At 43.1% G+C, this 23,902-nt stretch overlaps 1 protein-coding gene across 1 annotated transcript in view; it reads left to right on the forward strand.

Moving 5' to 3' along the window:
• Nucleotides 1-23,902, forward strand: part of LPHN3 (latrophilin 3) — a gene marked incomplete at its 5' end in the record, with an annotated part of 163,802 nt that overhangs the window by 72,011 nt on the left and 67,889 nt on the right. The window contains one exon of the mRNA XM_009874567.1: nt 580-660. Within this exon, the coding sequence (XP_009872869.1) occupies nt 580-660 (81 nt within the window). The remainder of the gene's footprint in view (nt 1-579; nt 661-23,902) is intronic.

A 23,902-nucleotide genomic window follows, 5' to 3' on the forward strand; every position in this document is an offset into this window, starting at 1 on the left:
TGTTTTTATTATAAATAGAAGTTTCTTGATATAGTTACCTCCAAATTACTGAAGAAGAATTGAGTCTTTAGCAATTGGGAAAACAGCATGGCAGTGTCAGGAACCAAAATGCTTCCACCCAGGTGAAAGCAATGCCAAGCTCTGCAAAAAGATACCTGTGTCTTCTGCAGGTGGAAAAAACAGATGCAGTTGTACTTCATATCACGCTTTCTTCAAAAATTGCTGTGACACAGAAATGCTTACTTCCCTCTTAGAGTGAGATTAACAGATTGAATGGGCTTGCATGGAATAGGTTGTCTTCTGTGGCATATGGCCTTTTACGAGAACATTGTGCAAAGTGCTCATGGTGTAGTGGTAAAGCAGATATAACTGAAATTAATCACAGTACCCACGGCTGCATGGACAAAGCAAAAGAAATGGGAGTGTTTTCAGCTTTTCACCAGGTATCTGCACAAAATGGAAGTTCACTGTGAAAAATGCACAGTAGAACAAAATACTTTAAAAATGCTGTATGTTCAAAAATAGCCCTGAAAGATCTCTGTAGGAAACAACAGAACTAAAACACTTATTTGTCCACAGGGCAGGCTCACCATGGGCAGGTTTCATACATTGCCCCACCGATCCACCTCGATTCGGATCTGGAGAGACCGCCGTCCAAGGGTGAGTCAATGACGCAGCCTCCGTGCATGTGCATTGCAAACCAGCCATAAACGTGGGTGCATATCATTCATAGAGCCTCCATGGTAACTACCCTCCACCCAAGGACACTCTTGGGAGCAATTTAATTCCTGTGAGACAGCTGTATGAGAGATGGCTTTGTCCCATGTGCTTCATTACCTAGCTTTGAACATACCATCCCATTGACAAGCTATTTTTTTTTTTCCCACTGGTTTACTTCTGCAGGGGCAGGTATACCTTAATTCTGCCCCGTGCTTTCCTCTTTTTCCTTCCTAATGACAGCGTACAGGCACCAGGGGGCTGATGGCAGGATGTAAAAAGGCAGATTTCAGCTGCTCCTCAAGTGAATAAAGGTACAGAAGTGGCTGTGTAATGGTTTGGGCCTGGATTCAATCTGCATTGCTGTTGCTTGAGGTTTTTTCTGGAGTTAATGAGGAGACATGTTCACTCTAGAAGATGACTCAAATCTTGGGTGAACTGGTTGCCCTTGGGAGCAACGCCAGTATGCCATATGTGTGGACTGAGTCCGGAATAGCCCTGCTAAGACAGGTGCTTCTCTTGGATGGTACAAATAAAGTGATATGAACGTGAGCCCTTGATTTCTCTGCTCCATTTGGAGGATTGTCTGCCAGCTGTGTTTTGGTGAACCCCCAGTGTTTGCCCCTGTGGCCTGGGAAAATGAGCTTGGCCCCAGATCAAGCATCCATGCCGGTGCAGACTTCTTACACCTCCCTTTGCTCCTTTTAGTTAAGCTCTCAATATTCAGGTAGGATATCAAAATGACCAATTTTTTCTTCTTGGATAATAGTAAAGCTAAAATTAAAAATGTATATTTCCCAATCACCTTCAGAAATCTATATGACGTCAAACACAGGGAATGTTGTGACGGACGAGAAGAGGAGGAAGAGGGCAGCCAAAGTATGTTAGCAGGGAAATGCACTAGAGCTTAGGGTTGGGGTTTTCCTTCTCTCCTGCTCTCCAAAGGATGCTACAGTGGCAGAAGGGGTATGGGATTGACCTGTGTAGTGATTGTCACCATTCTGCCCCAACACTGTAAGGCTGCGAGTATGTGTTTGTATGTGCATGTGTTCCCCTGAGCGCTCACGGCTGAAAAACGCAACATGTTAATGCAAGATTAATCAGGATAGGCATACTATTATTATGTAATATGAGGAAAGCTGTCTTCTAAATCTCACTTCATCATGCATCTCTAATATTCTGGGAGACAGAAGAACCTTTGTGTCAGTGAACTGCAGCTGCAACTGCAAACCCCGCTCCTCCAAATCGCCCAAGGGACTTTATGGGCTAAATGAAAGCATACTGTCAGTGCTCTTGGCGTGAAAGGCTTCCTTACTTTTGAGTGAAATTTTCCACCAGCATCCATGTGGCTGGATCTGTAACATGATTAAGCAAACATTTACTGTTTCTTTTCCTTTTGTGATTGTGAATGTGTATTTTCTTAGCTGATACACTAAAAAAACTAAGGAATTGGCTATTGCTGTGCACAGAAGCCGTCTAAGCACTATTATTCCTTGGTGGTTCCTCTTGCATCCTCTGTGTTGGATGGTGAAGCTTGGGTATGAAGATGCTGGATGCATAATCCTCTCTCCAAATCCAGTCTTGTCATGAGTCAGGCTGGTCACACACAATCTTCAGGCAGTCCAAAACTTGTGTTCAGTATTCAGTTACACTGAAATTTAACACATGCATTTGAGATTGTCACCTTCTTCTAAGCCCCTTGAAAACCTCCAGTTTTGTGGTAAAATTTACTACCTTGCTTTGATAGCAGAGCACTTTGGTAAGGGCAGAGACAGTTATGACTTCCAGGACCTTCTCACCCAAGTCTGTCTTTAATGTTGGATGTGTCAATTTGGAGCTAACATAGAGTAGGTCAATTTAAATCCTTGACTTGAGGTCTGGAGCAGCCTGTGAAAGACTCAAGAATGCTGGAACAGGAGCAGCCAAAGAAGCTGCACTGTGATTTCTCCAAGATAAAGGAGCTAAAGACTAAGAAATCTTCAGCGATCTACCATTCGTGAGGACATAGCTACCTCTGCAAGATGAATGTCCCTGCCAACAGAAGCAGAGCAAAGTGGGTCAGGTAGAACAGTTGCAGCATTTGCAGAGAAGGTAAAATGAAGTTTATCCAACATAAACTTCAACTTTAACTGCTTATACCAGGGTCTTCTCCTCCCTCAGTTGAGAGATCTTAAAGAAAGGGCTGCTCAGGGTGGAATGGCTGATATTACTGCTGCTATGCACTAGTAAGAGGACTCAAATCCCCTTACGTAGCTTAACAGGAGAGGGCCAGGGAGGTAGCCAGCTCTGATAGTACTGATCTGTTAGCTGGTGACTGTTAGGTGTTAAAAACGTAGTAACTGATATTGTCTCCAGCGGGAAGAGCAAGGTTTTCCACTGGCCCTGGGATCTGGGATGTGTAGGTCTACTTAAGTGTCTGCTGCCTTGTTTCAAGCCTCAGCATCCAAAATCCATTAGATTTGTTGTAAGAATCATTATTTTTATTTTTTTTTAAATATGCGAGAGTTATGAAGGTTTTTTTTTTTTATTTGGCTGCCTTTTTAGACACCTTTGGACATGCTCAGGACATGTTCCAAGCTTCATCCCGTAACCACCAGAGCTATTTTAAACAAAGGAGGCAAAACCACCTCTGTCCTGAAGATCTCCTTGTTCTTCACGTTTCCAGTAGCTGGAACTCTAAAAAAAGAGCAGCATTATGACAGTTGTCATAAACCACTAATGCTTTTGGCTGTTGCTTTGATGCTTTTCATTTCCTTTCTGCATTTCCCCTGGCACTGAGCTGAGCACCAGGTGCAGGTCAATGTTGCACTTAGAGTAGCAAAAATAAAAAGCCACCATACAGTTTTAATTGTAATAAATGGAAGTAGAGCCAGGGTAGAGATATAAAAGCATCTTTCCTTCCCATATTATTAAAAAACGATACAGCTTTAATGCTCCTGTGGGCCTATGCAGTTGCAATTCTCAGCTGGCAGATTTATTTGTAACTGCCTCTTCCTTCTCCTTTTTGAAAAAATTATCACTGGTGACATTTACACACGTTGTTTATGCATGCAGAGCATTTTTACCTGGCTTTCAGAGTCCTGATGCTAGTAGTGGATAGAGTATAAACTCCAGTAGTTTACTAGTACATTAGTGTCATCGTGCATTACAGGGTAATTACTCTGAGCCACTGCTCTGTACAGTAGCACAGTAATGACACTGTAAATCACTTAGTAGAAATGAAGCCCTGAATCAGCACTTTTTATCAAGACACTTCTCATTCCCCACCCCCTTTTTAATTTGAGAACATTGTAAAATTAGTTCTGTATACAAAGTAGCTATCCATTATTTTTACACCTTCTCTCAGTGTAACGATGCAAACACGATTACATGATGTTACACAACAGTTTACACCATCTGTATGCAGAGTAATTCCAGGGTTAGCTGAGATCTCAGGTTGTGATCTCATAGACTGAAGGTTAAACCTGTGTTTAAAAATGGATCACTGGTTGCTGACAATAGCAAGGAGTTTCACAGGTATGGATGAAGCTGATACGCTGGCTTAGAAAGGGATTTTATGGAATTATCATCTATAGCAATAAATTAAGTTTAGCTTTTGGACTCAAATTCTGCCAGGCACTAAAACACAGCAAATAAATGAATTAAACTCACTGAATCCACACGCTAAACCTATTTATAAAGCTTTAGAGAAGCAGATTTAAGCGTATATGTGGAATCATATTAAACATGAAATATGTGCCTGTCGTTTAAACCTAGGCAGTCTGAGGCAGGAGCTTTTCTCCCCTGTTGAGCTAGAGTTTTGCAAACGTTTCCTTTAAAGCTGATGCTCAGGGAGTAGTTGTCTTGGAGATTGATATACTTGAAGTCAGTACATTTCCAGAACATGAATTGATAAGCAAAACCATGTGTTGGTCCCCAGTTTTAGGAATAAATAGGAAATAAAGGAGGGATGGGAGGTTCTCTCTCACCCTTCTGTGCAGATTTCTCTAGCCAGGGAGCTTGTTTTGGTTCCGGTTAAGGCACTGTGTTTTGGTTTGTTTTTTCCTGCAAATCTCAGCTGTGAGGTTCAGCCTTCGTAAACTCAGAGTCTCCCCCTACCCCTTGGGCAGCATGTCAGGGAGACAGCAAGAGGTTTTGCTGCTTTCCCCCCCTTGCTTGTCCAATTCAGTGGCATGTCCCTTTGTACTTTCTTCCTCCCAAAGCTGGATCCATTCTGCTGTTTTTCTCCCCCTTTGCATCTACAACATCTAAGGGAGAACTGTTTCTGAATGTCAGAAGCACTGTGAAATCTTAATACCAGAAACAGAGCAGGGTTTTAGATGCATACATTCTGGGTCTTCTTTCCTCTTTTTTTTTAGTTTTTGGTTTGTTTTTTTTCCCCTCTCCCAGAGGTCCAAGAGAGAGTTGATGGCTTTGCAGATGATGTGGGAAGATCTGACAGCTGGGCTCATTGCCCTCCTTCCCAGGTCCCAGAGAAAGGGGAGCACCAGGCAGCGAGGCCCAGTGGCACTCCTTGCCTTAATTCAAGCTGACACTTGGGGTCACGCATCCTGTACTTGCCAGACCCTGAGACACCAGCTCTCCTGCCTCTCCCTCCCCTGGTCCAGCGCTGTCAGAAGGGTGCTGTTTGGGAGTCCCTGCTCTAAGCTGATGGTCACCAGGCATCTCCTGTTTCCAGACTTTTCCATTTTCTACTTCAGTTCCCTGGGAAACCCATTCCCTCAGCTTGAAAGTCATTTACATATCCCTCTGCTTCTCTCTGAGATCTTGCTTTTATGCATCCTGCTCCTTCCCCTTAGAGTTAGTTACAGATACATGTTTCCAGCTTCTTAAGGTAATATCATTTTCCTGCTGTCCTTCAGGCAGGAAAGTCCAGGGAAGAGGCTAATTCAGTGTCTCTGAGCCAAGGGAGGATCATGCACAGGATGCTGGTTGGGGTCCCTCATGCTCACGACTCTTATTCCCTTTTTCTCTGTGCAGTGCTGTAGTGTGCAGCCCTTCCTTGGTCAGGTACAGGGTTTTCTTCTTCTGCTCAGCCTTTTCTCCGAGTATGACAGGTCTCAGGGCTTCCCCTTAACAACTGCCCTGAGCCCACAGGAGGATCTCACTGCCTCCGACACGGCGTGTGAGCGCTCAGTGCACCAAGCCAGCAAAACACACACAACATTTTCTCGTTCCGTGTGGCTTTTCAGGCAAGCAGAGTATATAGGCATGCAGGTAGCTGGTATTCGACCGGTTGGATGGGGGATGGCTGTTCACTATACATGCATGGCCAATGGAAAGGTTTTGCAATGACTACGAGCTTCACACATACTGTGAATTTTCGTTTGCCTTGTTTTGAAGAGGTCTGTACGGATTCATGTGTTGGCTGCTTTGCTGTTTGTTTCTTTTTCTTTTGATCTCTACTTTTTGTCATGATGACCAGGCTTGTTTAAAGCCCTTGGCCTCCAGGCTGGAGACGACTCTTGAGACAGTTCAGAACGGTGACAGGGTGGGCGTTTGGGCAGTGAGGTAGATGGGGACGCAGGAATACATTGCCAGATGCAGATCTTGTTTGCGTTGTGAAGACAGCAGAGGGGTGACCTCTGACATACGAATGCGATGATTTTCTTTATCCAGAACTCTTAAAAAAATCTGTCATTGTGGCTCAGATTTGTACCAAAGCATCCACCCTCCTGTACTACATGGATTTCCCTGAAGCCAGAAGCTGCTTTGAACATGAGCCATGCTTCATATTTATTAATTCCTCATTAGGTGGTGATAACTAGTATTGTAACTGGAGTTACCAGAGCTCCTGGACATCTTGCAGCCAGCCTGCACTTCTGTTTGCTTGTTATCATCAGCCAAGTCCTGCTTTATGTCCTGTAGCTATCTGGACTCAGAAAGAGTTAATTGCATGCTGTTCACCGTTTTCTTTTTTACTGTGGTGTTGAACTGTTGCTCTTATTTCTATGGAATGTGTTTTCATTGCAGAGGGGCACCTCGGGGCATTGCTGTTTATTTATAAGATAACAGCATTCGGTCTAGCAGAGAGCTGGAGCTAACAAAGTCTCTCAAGGAGGAGTGCTAAATCCTGTATGCTGATGGGAAGCGTTCAAAGTATTTACACTTGAAAATAATTAAGGATTTTGGGATGGGGAGGAAGTCTGAGTGATGTTTTAACACCTTTTGCATTACTCCTAGTCGTCTTAAAAAAAAAAAAAAAGGCACTTTTTAACTAGATTTTTTTACCAACTAGCTGCTGTCTTGTAAAGGAGTTTTGCTATGAAGGTCAGTACAAACTGTGATTTAAAGATGCCTTGAAATGTTATTCTTTGTAGGTTGTTTGAATCTACTCTACAACCTGATAAGCTCTAAATGGACATAGACATCCGCCCAGGAGATTCTTTTGACAGTGGGTTTCATTTTCCGCTGTACTGAATTGTACCACTCACCATCTCTGGTAGAAGTTTTCACCCACCTGACAGTGGCAACAGCTGCAAAGCAGAGTCAGCTATGGCGGTGCACCCTCAAGCATCACTAATCTAAAGTGAATGTCCTATTGCCAGCTTGAAGAAAAGCTGTTGAACCAATTCACCATGGAAAAGAGTGCAGTGCTGCACACAGCATGAGACCCTTCTCACACTTTTTTTTTTTCCTTTTTTTTTCTGCCAGACTAATTTTTGGCTACGCTTCTCTTTCTGAAATATTTATAGGCCAAATAACTGTTTTAAATGAGCAGATGGGGGAGACATAAGACAAGCTGTTAAATTAATAAACATGTGTGGTGCTTTATCAGTAAGGGAGCCCATTTTGGCATTTCTTCTGGATGATTTGTATGGCCTATCACCATTGCACCTGGTGCAGGGACAAGAAATGGGCACTTAATAACCAAACAATGTGCAAACTCCTTCCATTATAACTTCATTATGTCAGATATAATCGTCTATAACTAGATGTCAAACACATAATTTATGTCCAGCTCCCCTGTGGAATAGTGGCCATATGAATGAATGGCCCCATTAATGGGAAAGAGCTTTTACTGTAACTTTTCCCCTCCTGGTACATGGTCCATTTTGTCATCTGGTATTAATTCTGAATCATTTCAGGGCTGCAGAAAAATGCCTGTTATATTTATATTTGTGTAATGGGAGAAGATGGCAAATAAATCATAGGAGAGATCAAATTTCAGGTCCACTGATTTCCTAAGCCATGCGCCCGTTTAAAACAGGACAGGATAGGTCTGCAGTGCTTTGACTGAGAGACAACTGGCCTTCATTTTACCTGTCTAGAGGCATTAAAAAAGCATAAAATGTGAGATCACGCTTCTTATGGGAGCCCTCTGCCACAGCGTAAGAGCTTAACCACTGGAAAGCCTGTATCTGCTGCTCCAGCCACGCTGCTTGTGTCCTTTGCTGTGTTTCCTGTTCTCTCGTGTTGTGTTGAATGGTGCCTATTTACAGAAGTGCTCCGTGACATACGTGGTGAAGCATGTCATCATCACCTGAAAGGGTGGACGATAGGACAGCGACGTTTTTCTAGAGGAGTGTTTCAGACATATATGTGTGTGGTAGAGCAGGATGTAGGATTGCAGTTGTTCTGTGCAGGGCCTGGGGATATTCACGAATTAAAAAGGTACCAATTCAAAGGATTGGGTTGGTATGGGTTCCTTTGCAAAATGCCTTTTATACGTTTGTGTGATTGTTTTAATATATACCCTTATTTTAGTGTTAAAAACCTGGTGGAGAGTAACTCACTAATCTAAATCTGTGTCTGGGAAGACAATTTGTTAGTAATACGGCTAGGAAGCCGCCTCTGATATAGCACTATTGGTATGTTATTTGTATATTGTTACTTAATGAGAAAACATGTTTTATTCTGTTGCAGCTACAGGCGTAATATTTATTTTATTCTTCCTCAGGTATAAATCTGGATGAAAAATTATGCTGTTAACGCTGTTTGTAAAAGTATATGACTTCTTAGTGTCTGATAGAGTTTCTTATTGCCAGTGCAAAATAATTTTAGGACTAGATAATGAATGGTATGTTTACCTAAAAAAATATTGAAGTTTCCTAGGCTTGTGACTTGGATTTCTGAGTGGTACATATGATAAAATATTTGCAGTAGTGGAATATCATGTTACCTCTATACCATCTTCTCCTGGAAAATATTTCCTTTATTCTTTCCGTTTTCAGTGGTTGCTATTTTTCACTGTGTGTATGATGTACTTAAAGAAAGGAGATCACCCTTACAAAAGAAATGTGAAAAATGAAAGTTCTGGTTTAAGATGAGTTAGGAAAAGCAACTGATAAAGACCCAGGCTATTCAGTGGTGTAGTCTGGCTGCCTTCCAATGAAGTGTAAAAGTATTTTACTAGTCAATGAGTAAGTTCAACGTGCCTTCACTGAAGTTCGTCTTCTGTGCATCCCTAAAAAGGCAGGCAGCCCATTTCCCATACAAGCAAATCATGTTATGCTCAGACATACTGCTGTTGACAGCACTGAGTCAAAGAGTTTTGTGTTCATTTGATGGCTCTTCAGCTGTGCAGTGGGGTTTTCTGTAGGTAAGCAGGTTTCTTACAGCACTTGGCTCCTGGAATTATCTTGGGTTGCCTCAGAAACTTGCACCAGAGTCAGTGGTCTGATCTTTTCTAATATGGTTGGGTGTAGAGCCTGCTTTGGCCCTTAAACTTCCTCAGAACGGGTTATTGAATTTTGGTTATTCCCTTTGTGTGCCGTTTGTCTTAAGTGATGTGTTATAATGCATTCAGAGGGAAATTTATGCCCATGAATTAGGTACTCCTGAAACGTGATTTTGGAAGTCCCAGCCTTAATAAATGCACACTAAATACTGATTTACAGATAAATATCGTGGAGCCACATTGCTGTGATTTTAACTTGGCTCCCTTATAAGAGGCCTCACGATGTGAATCTTTCAGCCAAGTAAATGTGGTTTGATAACTACAGTATTTGCTCTGAAGATAAGGACTGCTATCCTCTAGCTCCAAACGGTTTGTTGTTGCCTTCAGATTGGCTCGATGTAGTTCATTCTCCTTGAAAGCTCACAAGAAGCAGTTTTTAAAAGGTCTTGATTGCCTTTGAGAAGAGATATTAAGATTGGTTAAACGTAATTATAAGGGTTAGAAGGACAGACACCGTGAGGGTGCAGCAGCCATGGGGCTGTTGGCCAAGGAGCTTTCAGAAGTGGAGAGACCCAGCTGGATTTGGGGCAAGGAGAAGGCTTTACCTTCACCCAGCTGGATGCTATTCTTTTTGCAAATACTCTACACAGGGAGTCTTATAGTGGGCTCTAGGTGAAACATGTTAATTTGTAGCAAATATATCCCTTGTTTCACTGCAGCTGGCTTGGGGAGAAAATTGTTTGTGTTTTCTTCATTAAAAAATGATGACAATTATGGATGCTCTCCTGGCAGTCTCCCCTTTAGATTTTCTCTAAGTCTTGCTTTTGTCTTTATTGCATTATGAGCGCTGCTTTGCACAGGCGTCTGTGTGTGCGTGTCTGTATTATGCCCACAAATTTAGTAGTAGACATGCCACAAAGTAATACTGTTACTGAGTAAACAATTACGTTTCATTTTCTGGAATAAAAGGGAATGTGTGCCCATAAATCTTCTTCTAAATAATCTGTATTGGAAAGTAAGAAGAAGATGAGGTTTCTAAATTCATGAAGGCCCTTCACAGTGGAATCCTGTGTGCCACTGAAGTGTAACAAGCTTATTTATATTTTATTGTGCCTCTAGATCAAGCTGCATTATTATGGGCTGCATTCCCCTGACACTATAGCTGTTTCTAAGGAAGAGGTACATTATGTTAATATTTTGTGATCAGAACTGTGCAAGCTGGCTTCTGTAAATTGAAGAAGTTAAGGGGGGGAAAAGTGAAGTTAATGCGCCATTTTGATTAGAGCCTCCGCAGAGTGTCGCTCACATTTAGAGGCAAAAAGTAAGCTTGAATTTGAAAAGAATTCACTCAGAAAATGGGAGAAAAAAACCCAATTGAAAGAATTTATTCAGTGAACTTTAAAATTGCTCAGCAGTAGGGGTCTGGAACCAGTGCTGCTATGAGGGAATCAGGAAATCCGGCAGAAGCGCACTGAATGTTTTCACCAAGCACAGTGAAGAATTTCTAAGCCTTCTCACACCTTAATGTGTTTTGAATATGTAAACAGAGCATTAATTCCTCTTTCCTGAGCATTTTTAGTGCTGGTGTCTATTGTGTGATTTCGGTACTTCTGATTTATTTAGGCTGATTCACTAAGAACCTACAAATAAGTATTAGCCAGCGCAACACCTGAAGTAAAATGGCAACATGATGCATTAGCTTCAGTGCATGGAGTCAAAGAAAAGGGCAGAGTCACAAGCAAGATACTGACGTCCATGCTGGTTATTTAAAAAAAAAAAAACCCAAAATGTTCTACAGACTGTATTGAAGAGTATTATAAAAATGTTTACACAACAAGTAAAATAAACAAGGAAGGATCTTGGCATTCCTCCTGAAGGAATGTTCTGATCCGAGTTTCCCCTCTCAAAACAGTTTTCTCATTAATACTGCTGCCAACACATGAAGCAGCCTCAGAGAAGGAGAACTGGATGGGTAGGAGCTCGTCTCAATTCTGATGTGCCTTGCACCTAGACGATTCAACCAGGACAGTGTTAGCAGGAGTATCCAGGGTTGTGGCCATGGCACCTGAGAATAGATAATTTTTGCCTTGTGCTACCGCCTCTCCCATTTTCAAACATTCAACGCAATGGAGTTGGGTTTGGACTTGGATCGGGTACAGTGAGGATTATCCCCTCTTAGTCTTGGCTCCTGAATTGGGGGACACAGAGCAAGCAGCCCACACAGCTGAGGTCAGTCCTGTTTGACAGAGACCCAGCAAGCAGAGGCCCTCAAGCAGGGCTGGGAAACCCTTCTGAGCTTGCCAGCATCCTGACGCCATTGGCAGTTGTAACATCAGCTTCAGCCTCTGACCCTGCCCTGATGAGCAGAGCCACTTCTCCCTCCTTCTCTCCCTTCCCTCCTCACTGTCCTTTTTGCTCAAACCTTGTAAAATGGGTTCTTTGAGTCTTAACAGTGCTTCAGGAAAGCTAATGTTGTGTGTACATTTTTCTAGTCAAAAATGTAATAGTTCACATTATACTTTGTTGTGGTCACCTGATGGTAAAATCCATCGAGAAGCTAAGGTGCCTGGCCTAGGAAATGTCACTCGCTTGGACAAATTAAATATAGGGTGACACGAGAGCAGGATAGAAGGGTAGGAGGGAAAGTAGCCAGCCCTGGAAGGCAGCAGGTAGTTAATGGCAGAGGTGTGTGTTGTAAAGAGGAAGATGGAAAGGATAAAGAGTGATAAGCTATCAGGATGTGGACTGGGTAGAGGTCAATGAGAGGGTAATACCAGAGGGTAAAGACAGGCTACATGGTTTGTGCAGGGAGGATAGACACAGAGGCCTTGTTGGGCAAGCTGCATGGCTCAGAGGAGGGCAAAGTGAGGTGGAAGGGATGAGAAGGAAGAAATGTTTGGGTTTTTTTAAAGAATGCTTTTATGTAACATATAGAGAGATTTAAAATCCTTTAGCTTTGGACATTTGAGACTTTCATTGCCTCCAGCAGTTATGCACAGGCTAATCACATGGCATTTTTATTCCTGATTTCCTACCCAAGGCAACCGCTCCTACCTGCTTGCTTCTTCCCAGCTTTTGCACCAAGTTGTTGCACTTTAACATCAAAAATCTGGAGATTTTCTTTGAGCATCATTAAGCACTCCTAACCTGCCCTCTTGCCAGAGTTCAATTCAAATGCTGAGACCAGCCCAGTGTGCTCATCCATTTTTTGATCAGTTGATGTCTCCTTCACAGCCTGACCACTCAGATCTTCAGCTTCTGTCCTTTTCAGATCAGTATAGCTGTGCCTGCTGGCTCCCAAGGCCGTGGGCAGGGATGCTTAAAGTCCTTGGCCCCTCCATAATCCATCTGTGGTTTTTAAAAGTGTGTGCCCCCTATGGCGTAAGGTTTGTGCTTATCTTTAAAGCACATTGCTCCTTCACATTGTATTTGGTTAAATAACCACAGCTTGGTGTAGATATTTCACATATAAGCTGACAGGGTTGACATTGTGAGTATTTTGCAATCATTTGTTTAATTAGCTGAAGCTCTCTGGGGAGAAGTTTATGAAATGGCATACTCCCAAAGTCTAATTTAAATCTAGTTTGCTTTTTTTTTTTTTCCTATGGAGAGCTTGTAATGCAAAGCATTAGAAAAGGTACAAGTGAATATTCGAAAAGCAACAAAAACCCTTCTGATAATGGGCAGTGTCTCAGTACCAAACTCACCCAAATACAGAAAGGAAATTACATTGGGTAAAATGACCTACAAGAAGGGAAATTGGAATTAAGTCTGCACAGCTGTCCTGTCTTTTTTTTTTTCTCTTTTCTTGTTTAAAAAAAAAAAATCCTTCCCCTCTGTTTTCTTTTAGTGTAATGCTTAATTAAGCTTCTCCTTTGTTTGGAGGTTAATTCCTTTTCTAATCTACTGCTGTTTTTACAAAGATGTTCATTACCGAAGTGAACAAAGGCTGGAGACTAGAGAATGGCAGGTGCTGAGCCTCGTTTAGTGGGAAGGATATTTCGCTCACGCCAAAATCTCAAGGTCCTGCTTTCGTCTGCAGAGCTTCTGTGTCAGCTCTCCTTTGCTTTCTGTTTTTAGTGAAATGGTTCCTGGGAGGGAGATGAAATTTCTGCTGTAGCACCAGGTCTGTGCTGTTTTGTCCGTTTACTTAATGCACCTGTATGTTCTGAAGACCCTTAAACTCCCATCTGACTGTACATAGAGACCACTGGTTTCTCTTTTTATACTTACCTGTGCATTGAACTCACTAAGAAATTAAACCCCAAAATATTTAATGACATCCAATTTGATCTTCAGGAGTCCCTGTGGAGCAACAAACTCCTGCATGCATGGCCACGGTGTGCCCTTATTGCTCGAGGTAAGCTTTCCTACTTGCTAGCATAGCAATGCTCAAAGTACCTGAATCACAGAATTGTTAAGTCTGAGATCATCAAGTCCAGCCTGTGACCCAACACCACCACCTCGGCCAGACCATGGCACTGAGTGCCACATCCAGCCTCTCCTTAAACTGGGTCCCACACCCAGCCTCTCCTTAAACACCTCCAGGGACGGTGACTCCACCACTTCCCTGGGCAGTGCGTCCCAGTGCCTGAGCACCCTCTCCGTGAGGAAGTGCTTCCTGAGATCCAACCTAAACCTCCCCCTGACCCAGTTTCAGGCCACGCCAATGAAGTCTGTGATGCTTTGGTGTAGCATTTGTAGACCATGCAGAGCACACGTTAGTCACAGAATCACAGAATCATAGAATGGCCTAGGCTGGAAGGGACCTTAGAGATCATCTAGTCCAACCTCCCTGTCATGGGCAGGGACGCCTCTCAACTAGATCAGGCTACTCAAGGCTCTCTCCAACCTGGCCTTGAACCCCTCCAGGGAGGGGGCAGCTACAACATCTCTGGGCAATTTATTCCAAAGTCTTGCCGCCCTCGTACTGAAGAATTTCTTCCTAAGGTCCAATCTAAATCTATTCTCCTTCAACTTAAACCCATTTCCCCTTGTCCTATCAGTGGACACTCTTGTAAAAAGTCCCTCCCCAGCCTTCCTGTAGGTTCCCTTCAGGTACTGGAAGGCAGCTATTAGGTCCCCTCGAAATCTTCTCTTTTCCAGACTGAACAATCCCAGCTCCTGCAGCCTGTCCTCACAGCAGAGGTGCTCCAGCCCCTGGATCATCCTTGTGGCCCTCCTCTGAACATGCTCCAACAGATCCACATCCCTGTTATGGTGGGGTCACCAGAACTGGACGCAATATTTGAGGTGGGGTCTCACAAGAGCAGAGTAAAGGAGGAGAATCACCTCTCTTGACGGGCTGACCACGCTTCTCTTGATACATCCCAGGATGCAGTTGGCCTTCTGGACTGTATGAGTGCACTGCTGGCTCGTGTTGAGCTTCTCATCTATCAACACTCCTAAATCCTTCTCTTCAGGGCTTCTTTCAACCCACTCTCCTGTAAAAGTATTTATATTGCAAGAAACTGGAGTATCAACGCTAGATTCTTCTGCTGAGCTGCAGTGCTGAGAAGCGGGCAGCACTGATGGAGCAGGGGCCAGCTCAGCACAGCATTGTCAGTCTGTTTCTCTTGTGTGTCATGCTTGCCCTGGCAGGTGGAAGTGAACACAAGTGCAAGAGCTAAACTGGCTTTTAGAGGAATAAAGCCAGTGGAAAACCCAAAGAAGTAATAGAATGTCCCAGTAGTTAAAAGCAGGAGCCCTCTTACTCATTATAGTCCTGTTAAGAGCAATGTGGTGATCCACATCTCCAGGCATTGCTCTACTCACACAGTCCTTCACCAGCCCCGTGGCATGGTGTTAATAAAGGGTCGCTCCTTCCAAACAAAGGGAACAGTTGAGTATGACCTAGAAGCCATTGCTTGTCATCCAGAGACAATTTTATTGTTATGTTTCCTTGTTCTGGTTGTGTGATTAGTCATTTGATGCATTCACACGTATATCTAGTTTCTATAGAAAGTGATTTTTTTAACTGTGGCACCCTCTAACCCTGTGGTTATTTATTTCACACACTATTCTGAGAAATGGGAAGTGGTTATTTCGGTTCTGTAGAAGCTCTAAGTTTGTGGGAAAAGGGAAAAGGCAACTGTGGAGCTGGTCAGTTATTGCTGACACGTCAGAATTAATATACAGATATTTCTGAAATCAGCAGCTAAGGACAGAAATACATGTCCTGTCGTTTACATGCAGAAAAAAAAAAGGAATTATAATTTAAAATAATTTTTGTTTGCTAGGGTCTCTAGGCACCATTGTTGGTAACCTGCCCCCATGGGTAAAACATTTTGTACTTTTTTGACATTACTTTTTTTCTAAAAGAACTGACAAGATGAGAAATAGCATGAACAACTCAGAGGAGTATTGATTTCTGCAATCAGTAGCTAGTGAAATTAGCATATTCTTTCTGTTTTGTTTGTTCAGACTATTACAAATTAGATCCAGAAAGCATGCTCCCCGAGGTGTGTTTTGGGATTTTAAAAGAACGTTGGCATGGGAAGGAGGGAAAGTGTATTCGTACAAAGTGTTTTACCCCCATTCGTAGCTGGCTTAAAGCTACAAGTCTTGCAAAAATTCAATACAAGTGGAAAAGAAGAAAAATGTGGGAGGAAAGGCAATACAGGAGAAAACAAAGAGCTGTGTGAATGGCTAATGAGTAGAGAACACATTCAGCTCTGCAAGAGGTGCTGGGGAGACGCTTGAGTATGTTACGTGAGTAGCAAGGATGGAGGAATGGAGGTGCACGCCGAGCAAGGCAGCTTCTGCCACCCACGGAAATTCTGTCTTTGAGCATTTCCAAACATAAAGGTTGCTTTTCAGAGACAACTTTCCTGTCCAAAATGCTTTCTCAGTGCCAGGGCTGCTTTAAGAGATAGCAGTAGCTGTCCCTTCTGCCTCAACAGGTCAGGATGGTAGCATCCCTCTCTGGTAGCTTGTGCTCAAAAGACTTGCGAGTATGTTCAGGCCAAAAAGCAAAGCGCTGGCGTTGCTGCAGGCACTGCTGCTTGGGGCTCCAAGTGGACTTTGAATGGCTGTACAGACTCACACCTGGCATGCCTGGAAAGCGCTCTCCTTCAGCCAAGAAGTGCCAGGTAAAAACACTTGTCAAATACCTGTCTCCTGACTGCCCAGGGGGTCTGGAGGTCGATGCAAGGTGAGGACGGGTTTCATTTGTGAGCTTTAACTCTGGCCGCTTGACCACTGTGTCTTGCGAAGGGACCGAGCTTTAGTTTCTGGCACACCTGGCAGCGTGTTAAGTGTATCCACCACCTGGCACCTCCCTCTTTCAGGAATGGCAGCGTGGGGTAAGGCCAAGCATCCATCTACAGCGTGCTGGAAAACGCAGAGCGAAAGGGTCTCCTAGTGAAGAGCTCAAGCTACAGTTATAGTCCTGTAATTTTCTCTAATTTTTTTTCTCTAGCCAAATCCCATTGGGGAATGTGGTGGTTCTACACTGTTTTTCTGATCCACACTTCCAACCCAGTCCCCAACATACTGTTTATGTAGAGCCTCATCCTAGAGGCATTGGCCACCCCTGGAGTGGTGCATCATGGCGAAGAGAGTGATCTGGGAACACCTGAGCCCCCAAGTTATTATTTGGATGTGTAGCAAAACCAACCTCTGCCTCAAAATTCGTATCCCCTGGAGGGCCCTGGTATTTAAACCAGCATCTCTTGGACTCCAGTGCCAAAGAGATGTAAGTAACGAGCAGATTTTATTGACTGTAATTGCACTTGAATTAACTTGATGCCTGTATAGTTGGTGGCTCCTGCAGCCTGACATCCCTCCCGCAGCACTGGAAACCTCATTGCTTTGCCTCACAACAGTTCCTATGCCAGGAAGCTTCAGAGGGCACAGCTCTCTTGGCATAACTCTGAAGTAACTTGGCAAGTAAGCTCCAGAGGTTTAAACTCTTGCCCCAGCTGGGATACTTAATGATCTAGCTACCTGCACTCTTTGATCTTCCCTTTGTTCTCTGATTTTCACAGAGTTATCATTTGTTCACACACCCTCAAGAAAGGGGGAGTGGGGAATAGCAAAGAAAAACAACAAAAAAGGAAGAGCATTGGAAACACTCCCTGCAATTTGCAGGCAGGGCTGAGATGCAGCCTTGGCTCTGCTCTTTGTGTCCTCAGGGTGGTAGTGCAGCTACTGCTTCCCCATGCCTTGCTGGCTGATGGAGAGGAGGAGGCACATCATATATTTAATTTGCTGCTTAGAGGTTTGTTTTAACCTGCATCCCTTTATTTAAATTACTTGGATGCATCTGCTGATGTGCTTTGTTTCCTGAAGCTGTGTCAGGGCTGCCAGGATGAGTTACAAAGCGGCATTTTTTGTGAGACCACGTTAGATGAGAGGGTTTGGAGTTGAGGACTGCAAGTCGCTGTCAGATCAGCAGGGATTTGGGATAGATTTCTTCTGTCACTCTACTGTAGCCTCAGGAGATGGGGCAGGACTTCTGTGGACAGCTGACCAAAAGCTACATATATAGAGAGTAACAAAAAAAATATGTAGGGAACTTCTACAGAGTCCAAAGATACTACATTTTTTTTTCTCTGTGTCCACTAAAAACCAATGCAGTTTATCAGAAATCTTTAAAGAAACTGATATTACTGACTGGATAGGTGTCAGTTTTCATTACAGCGCTTTTCAAAAGGCAAAGGTGCTCCACGCAGTTACAGCAACAGCCTCAAGCAAGGGTGAACCACAGACATTCCTAACGAAGCTATTGAGGCTGTGTCCCTCAGCAACTTCATTTGTCCTCAAATTTCTGTTGTCGGGGTTTGTTCTCAATGCTGGTGTGCTGCTGTTCTGCGAAGTGTGGTATTACAGGACAAGGTAATCATATAGTGGGATTTAAGCTGTTGCAGGAGGGAGTATAGTACGTGATCCACTTAAAATGATGAGTATAGCTAAAAGTCACAGAATTTTACAGGGCACTGACTGTAATATACTGCAGGGCATCTGTCTTTAGCAGAAGGGGTTCAAAATCTGTGGAGCTTTTCAGCCTTCATCTATGAAATGATGTTAGTGCTTCAGTTTTTCATTTGACTTTCTACCCTATTTGATTGTGGCCATGTTTGAATAATGTCAGAGCGGAAATTGGTTTTATTGGACTTAATTTTGTCCACAGCAAGATGTACATTGGCTTGAAATATGATGTAATTTCCAAGCAGAAGGAGATGGGCTTCTCTTCAGGTCAGTCCCTGGCTCTTGTGTCTTGGTTTTTAAGACACCAGGCTGCAAAGTAAGAGGAAATGGTGGAAATTGCAAGATGGAAGTGGGTTTAAATGGCTGTAATCTCTACCCTTGCTTCAGGGAGAAAGCTGTAAATTGCTACTCTCTCTTGGCTCTTGCCCTAATGCAGGTTGTTGCTCCGCTTTGTTTGATGGTAGTTCACGTTTTCTTTAAGTGGACAAAGGTGAAAAATTATAGGGAAAAGACAGTTTTTATAGCACTGTAGAAAAAAATCAAAAAGGATCTGTCCAAACGCCTCATATTGTTGGATGTGGTTGCTTCTCAGATAGCAAAAAATACTTCCAAGGGTGGATGCACACCGATGGAAATACTGGCTGTGAGCAAGGGATAGCTGAAGTCTTTGACGGAGTGCAGCTGAGTGAAAAAAACCAAAGCAATATGGTGTAAGATCTCTCAAAGGCCTGAAATCCTGCACAGCTCATCCAGCAGCCGTGATCCAGATCAAAGCCGCCCAGCCACCACACCTCTGGTCTTGAAAACCAAAGCAGGAGTCTTGGCCATGTGAAGAACTATTCAAGCAAGAAAATGGTGTTGCTTACATTTTCTCGTTGCCGTGGGTTTTGGAGACTGTGTTCTAGTTAGCAAATATAGATACCACTAATTTCACCTGGAAAAACTGTGGGATTTTTCTTTTTAAAGTGAAGATTTAGTCTGTCTGTTGTCAACCTACAGTTTCTGTGGGGCTCCTTGTTTGTGGATTTTGTGTGCAGGCATGCAGAAGTGGGACTGAATAAGATCAATAGTGAGTCTATTGGGCGCTACTTAATAATGGCGGGGTGTTGGCTGCTTTGTAGTAACTCAATGCAGTCAATGCCCGTATCAAAGATAAAGGGTAGTGAGCCAGTTTTTGGCTAAGAGTTGCTGCTTTCTCAGCAGGCAGATTCAGCGGCTACACAGCAAGGCACATCTGACAGTGATATAAACCCCAAAGCCTAAGTTTTTGGCACAGAGGCTGGAACGGTACTGACTGGTTCCCACAGAGGTCAGAGCAGATGCTGCTATGATGCCTTCTTTAAAAGACTACAAACCGGTGCAAGAGGTGGAATCTCCATTTGTGTTTTTGAGGAAGGCTGATTTATTCAAGAGTGCATACTGTAATGGCTTTGTGTTGGGCTGCATTATCCTTTTTGGTTTGGGTAGGAATGAAATTTCCCCTTTCCTCTTTTTAGCAATACTTGGGATTTGGTGCATTTTTGAACTGAGGATCAGTTCAACTTCAAAGGAATTTTGCATTTGCACATGGGAATAGCTGACTTGTCATAATGACTGTGGTCTTAAAATTTACCATTAACTTAAAAAAATAAGATTGTCTCATAGCTGCACACACATTTTATGAAGATGTCTCTCTTACCCTACACAGAGGCTTTTTGGGGGGAAAAAATTGTAACTAGGATCCTGGAAAGGCTATGCAGGTCAGACCATGGTTTGTTCACTCTGTGTTCAATCTCTCCTTGAGCCCAGTGCAGTTTGTCACTAATCTAGCTGGATTTGAGCTGTGAGCTGTAATGTACCAAAAAGAAATGTATAGTGTACAGGTCTTATCAGGTAAGACTGTGAAAGAAAAAGGCTGTTCCAGCAGAGAATTTCAACTGGGACTGATGCTTCTCCTACTTTCTCTAAGGAGATCTTAGTGGTTGCATGCCACTTTAAATGGGAATAAATTGGGGCAGGGGTGGAGAGGAAAACATGGTTTACTGGTTAGTAAGTAATAAATATCCCTGCGTATTATCTGAATGAGAGATAGCAGTGGGGATAAAAAAATAATTTCATTTTTAATTTTGCTGAATATTCCTTTTCTCTGCTAAAAGACACATTTTCTTTTTGCCTTTGACACCTGTAGCCATTTGCTGCACCAGTGGAAATGGAGGGTAAAAATATCCCAATGATAATTTGGTAGCACTTTACACCAACTGTGCCATCACTTTGCCCAGGCATAAAAATGACTAGATGAGGTACAGAAAATCAGTCTGTAAAACTATAAAAATCGTGGGTTTTCTGCATCTACTGATTTTCCATTGTCTGTATTCATTAACAGAGAGGAAAATGGAGGAATTAGTGCTCAGTTCCAGGCAGCTGCTCATCTAACTTCCCCAAGCTGCACATGTTAAGGGTGTTTAGGATATTTTCACTTGCAAAGAAGTAAAAAGATCCCCAGCTTTTGTTATTTCTTCCGCTTTCTAATGTAGCCTTCCAAGGCCAGGAAGCCCACTGCTGTGTTTTGTGCTTCCCTGAAGCCCAGCTCTGATCGCACAACCACCTTCAAACAACGATTTCATATCAAAAGTGTGGCTTTCGCAGGGATCCTTCCACTTCTCTGAATGATTCCCAGACCTCAACCGCCAACGCTTATGTTGGAGCATACGTTTTCCATTAAGAACAGCCTGGGAGGAGCTGAGCTCTGCTTGTCCTGCTGAAGAGCTTGCAAAAGTAGTCTCCAGGTTGACAACAGGGGATTTTTGAACTTGGAAGAGCCATGGGAAAGCTTTGAGCCAACTGTGGCAGCGTAGTAGGAGCACCGTGACTTGCATCTGTCACTTACAGAAAGATAGAAAGGCTTGATTTATTTTATGAGAAGCCATCGTGCTTATCCTGCATGTTTGATGGGGAAGGCTGTGGATTAGGCAGCCTTTGACGGGAGATCTGTAAGTTTGTAGCCCGTGGGGAGAAGGGATTTAGAGGAGAGCTGGGGGTGTCCCACTGCCACAGGAGCAGCTGGAGGAAGAAGCCGAGAACACAGGCAAAAGCCAGCTCACGCTCAAGGAGCTGATACCTGCTGTGGAAGGAAGCTGTACCTGATTTTGAAAGGAGGTGTTAGCCTTGCTCCTTTGGCCTAAAAAGCGTTGGAGAGCAGCGAGACGAGCAGCCCTGCCAACAGAGCCAGGCACGAGGGGCCACTTCGGGCAGGAGAATGAGCAGAGGCAGCCGAGAGAGAACGTAGATGCTTGGATCTACCTGGAAAACACAACTGAATAATTTGGGATACAGATGGCATGTCAGAGAGAAAGGCTACATAGATTATTAATATGGTGGGTGGCTTTCTTGGGAAGGGGACTTCTTAAGCTGTTACTTTTTCCCTTTCTGTAGCTCGATACTGCTGATTACAAGAGAAGTGGATTATTATAGATATTAGCTATTTAGACACTAGAGATAACTTACAGTGCCGAAAACTGAACTTATCTCTGATTAAAATTTAATTGCTCCCAAGCTTCCACTAGTTACTTGCATTAAGTTTCACACCATCGGAAAGTGCTCATCAACCAGCGTTGGATTTAACAGGAATTTGGCAGATGTTAGTGAAGTGCTGGAGGAAATCCAAACCACAAGATCTGTGGCATATCATATGTTTGAAAATTTGCTGGCAACTGAAAGAAAAATCACAAACCTGGAAATAGCAAGAACTGGACACAGATCTCTCCTCATCAAACAGCCAAAAGGTTGAACTGACACCTCCAGCACCTGGAAGGCCAGCATGTGTTGCGAAGTACTGCGTGTCAGATGTCTTGGTGAGATGTAAAAACAGCAGATATTGTATTATTGGCTTTTAGAGTGCTTTATGTGAGGAACATTGGTATCTCCATGGAAATCTTCAGGAGGAAAAAGAAAAACCCACAACAAAAAACAGTCTGTTCTGAGGCAATTTAGCAAATTAGCTGTGTTGGTTTTCATTGCATATTTTCCTTTCTCTTGAGGACATTTGTTCAGAAACAGGGTCCTTGTGCGCTAAGAGACTAATTTATGTTACCTATTTCCTTCCTATTGCTGTCTGTGGTGTTGTAACCTTTGACACTGCCTAACTTTTTGTTACCAGGATCTGTTCCTTGTGCAAGGAGAGGACAAACACGGGTAGCTAACAAGTTTTGAGAAAACTTGATTCATTTTTTCATAAGTGGATTAGAAAAAGCACTTAGCTTTATATTGGCCTGTCAGTGTGTGATGTTACGGTAGCCTCAACAACTGTAGTGCAGTGAGACTGAAGAGGGAGAAGATGCTTCTTTTAGACAAACAGAATCTGAATTAAAATTTAGGATGGTGCAAGTCCTTTTCAAAGAAATGCTTAGTCGTGTTTCAAAAGAAATGTAACACACTTCGCAGTTTAGTATCTGTCATGTGTTAATGCATGCATGTATATTAACCGTGGTTGTGGCAGGAACTTGTGTGGAAAAAACTAAATCTCACCTTAAGCCCTTTTCAATTGAAACAGTGTGTGGTAGAGTTTATGCGAAAGATTATTTCTGATTCACCCCTTGTGAGGACTGAGCCGATGGGTACAGAGATAGAGAATGACCTGCCATAAGCTATTGCAGCATTTGATCCCTTATGTATGATTTAATTTGTCCTCTAGTATATAGCAAAACGCACTTCATATGCTCTCGTCCTCTGTAATGCAAGCTGGGCTCAGCAGATCTCTGTTGCTAGGTATGCCCTGCGTGCAGAGATGCTGGATCTGTGTTAATCCTGACTTGTCTTTTGGTGCTGGTCTGGCTTTTTTTTATCTCCTGGACAGGATGTGAGTGAATGAGGATTTAAAAGTTTGGGCCTCTGACTGAGAAATGCATTCAGGCCATGCTAGGCCTTTAAGCTTAAAAAAAATCCCTTAGGCCTGGACTTAAAAGCTGTACTAAATTGCAGACTACATGCTGCCATGCCCTGCACTATCAGGTTAAAAAGTTTAGTATGCAGTAGTCTGTTTCCTTAAGTTATGTTAGTTGCTTTATAGAAAAAAAAGAAAATTAAAACACTTCAAAAATTATCAGTCCTTTTCAGTTCCAGATGCAAAACCCATCAGCGCTCCATTTCACACAGTATTTTCTAAAGATTTATGGAGTATGTTCTGCAAAGCAATACATGGATAGAAATTCTATTTCCAGCAGTGAAACTTGTTCAAAAGCTGATAAGAAAGGAGATACTTGTTTTTTCTTCAAGCACCAAAGGCAATCGATTTGGAACTTGAGCAGTGACGTGGGAGGCAGAAGGTACGCGTAGGCTGACGCGGGACTCTTTGCCAGTGAGTGGGGAGAAATAGGGCAGCGCAAGCTCTCTTCAGGTTTTTCAGAGCAAATCTGAAGCAGATGTGCCTTAGCCCTGAGATATTGCTTTAACCGTGAGCGCTAATCTAACCTGACCGTAATAAAGGCTGACCCTGCTTCTAATTCTGTCTGGCAAATGAAGAGATGTGTATTGAGGTAGCAGACCAAGGGAGGGATTTCAGCTCTATTGAGTTATTCAAAGTATGATGGGCTAAACCCTCCACTAGGTTCCCTCTGCTGTCAAGGGAGAGGAGCACCTCCAGACTGATATTCGGAAGAG

The sequence above is a fragment of the Apaloderma vittatum genome, unplaced genomic scaffold (assembly GCF_000703405.1).
Source record: "Apaloderma vittatum isolate BGI_N311 unplaced genomic scaffold, ASM70340v1 scaffold23058, whole genome shotgun sequence".
Classification (NCBI taxonomy): Eukaryota; Metazoa; Chordata; class Aves; order Trogoniformes; family Trogonidae; genus Apaloderma; species Apaloderma vittatum.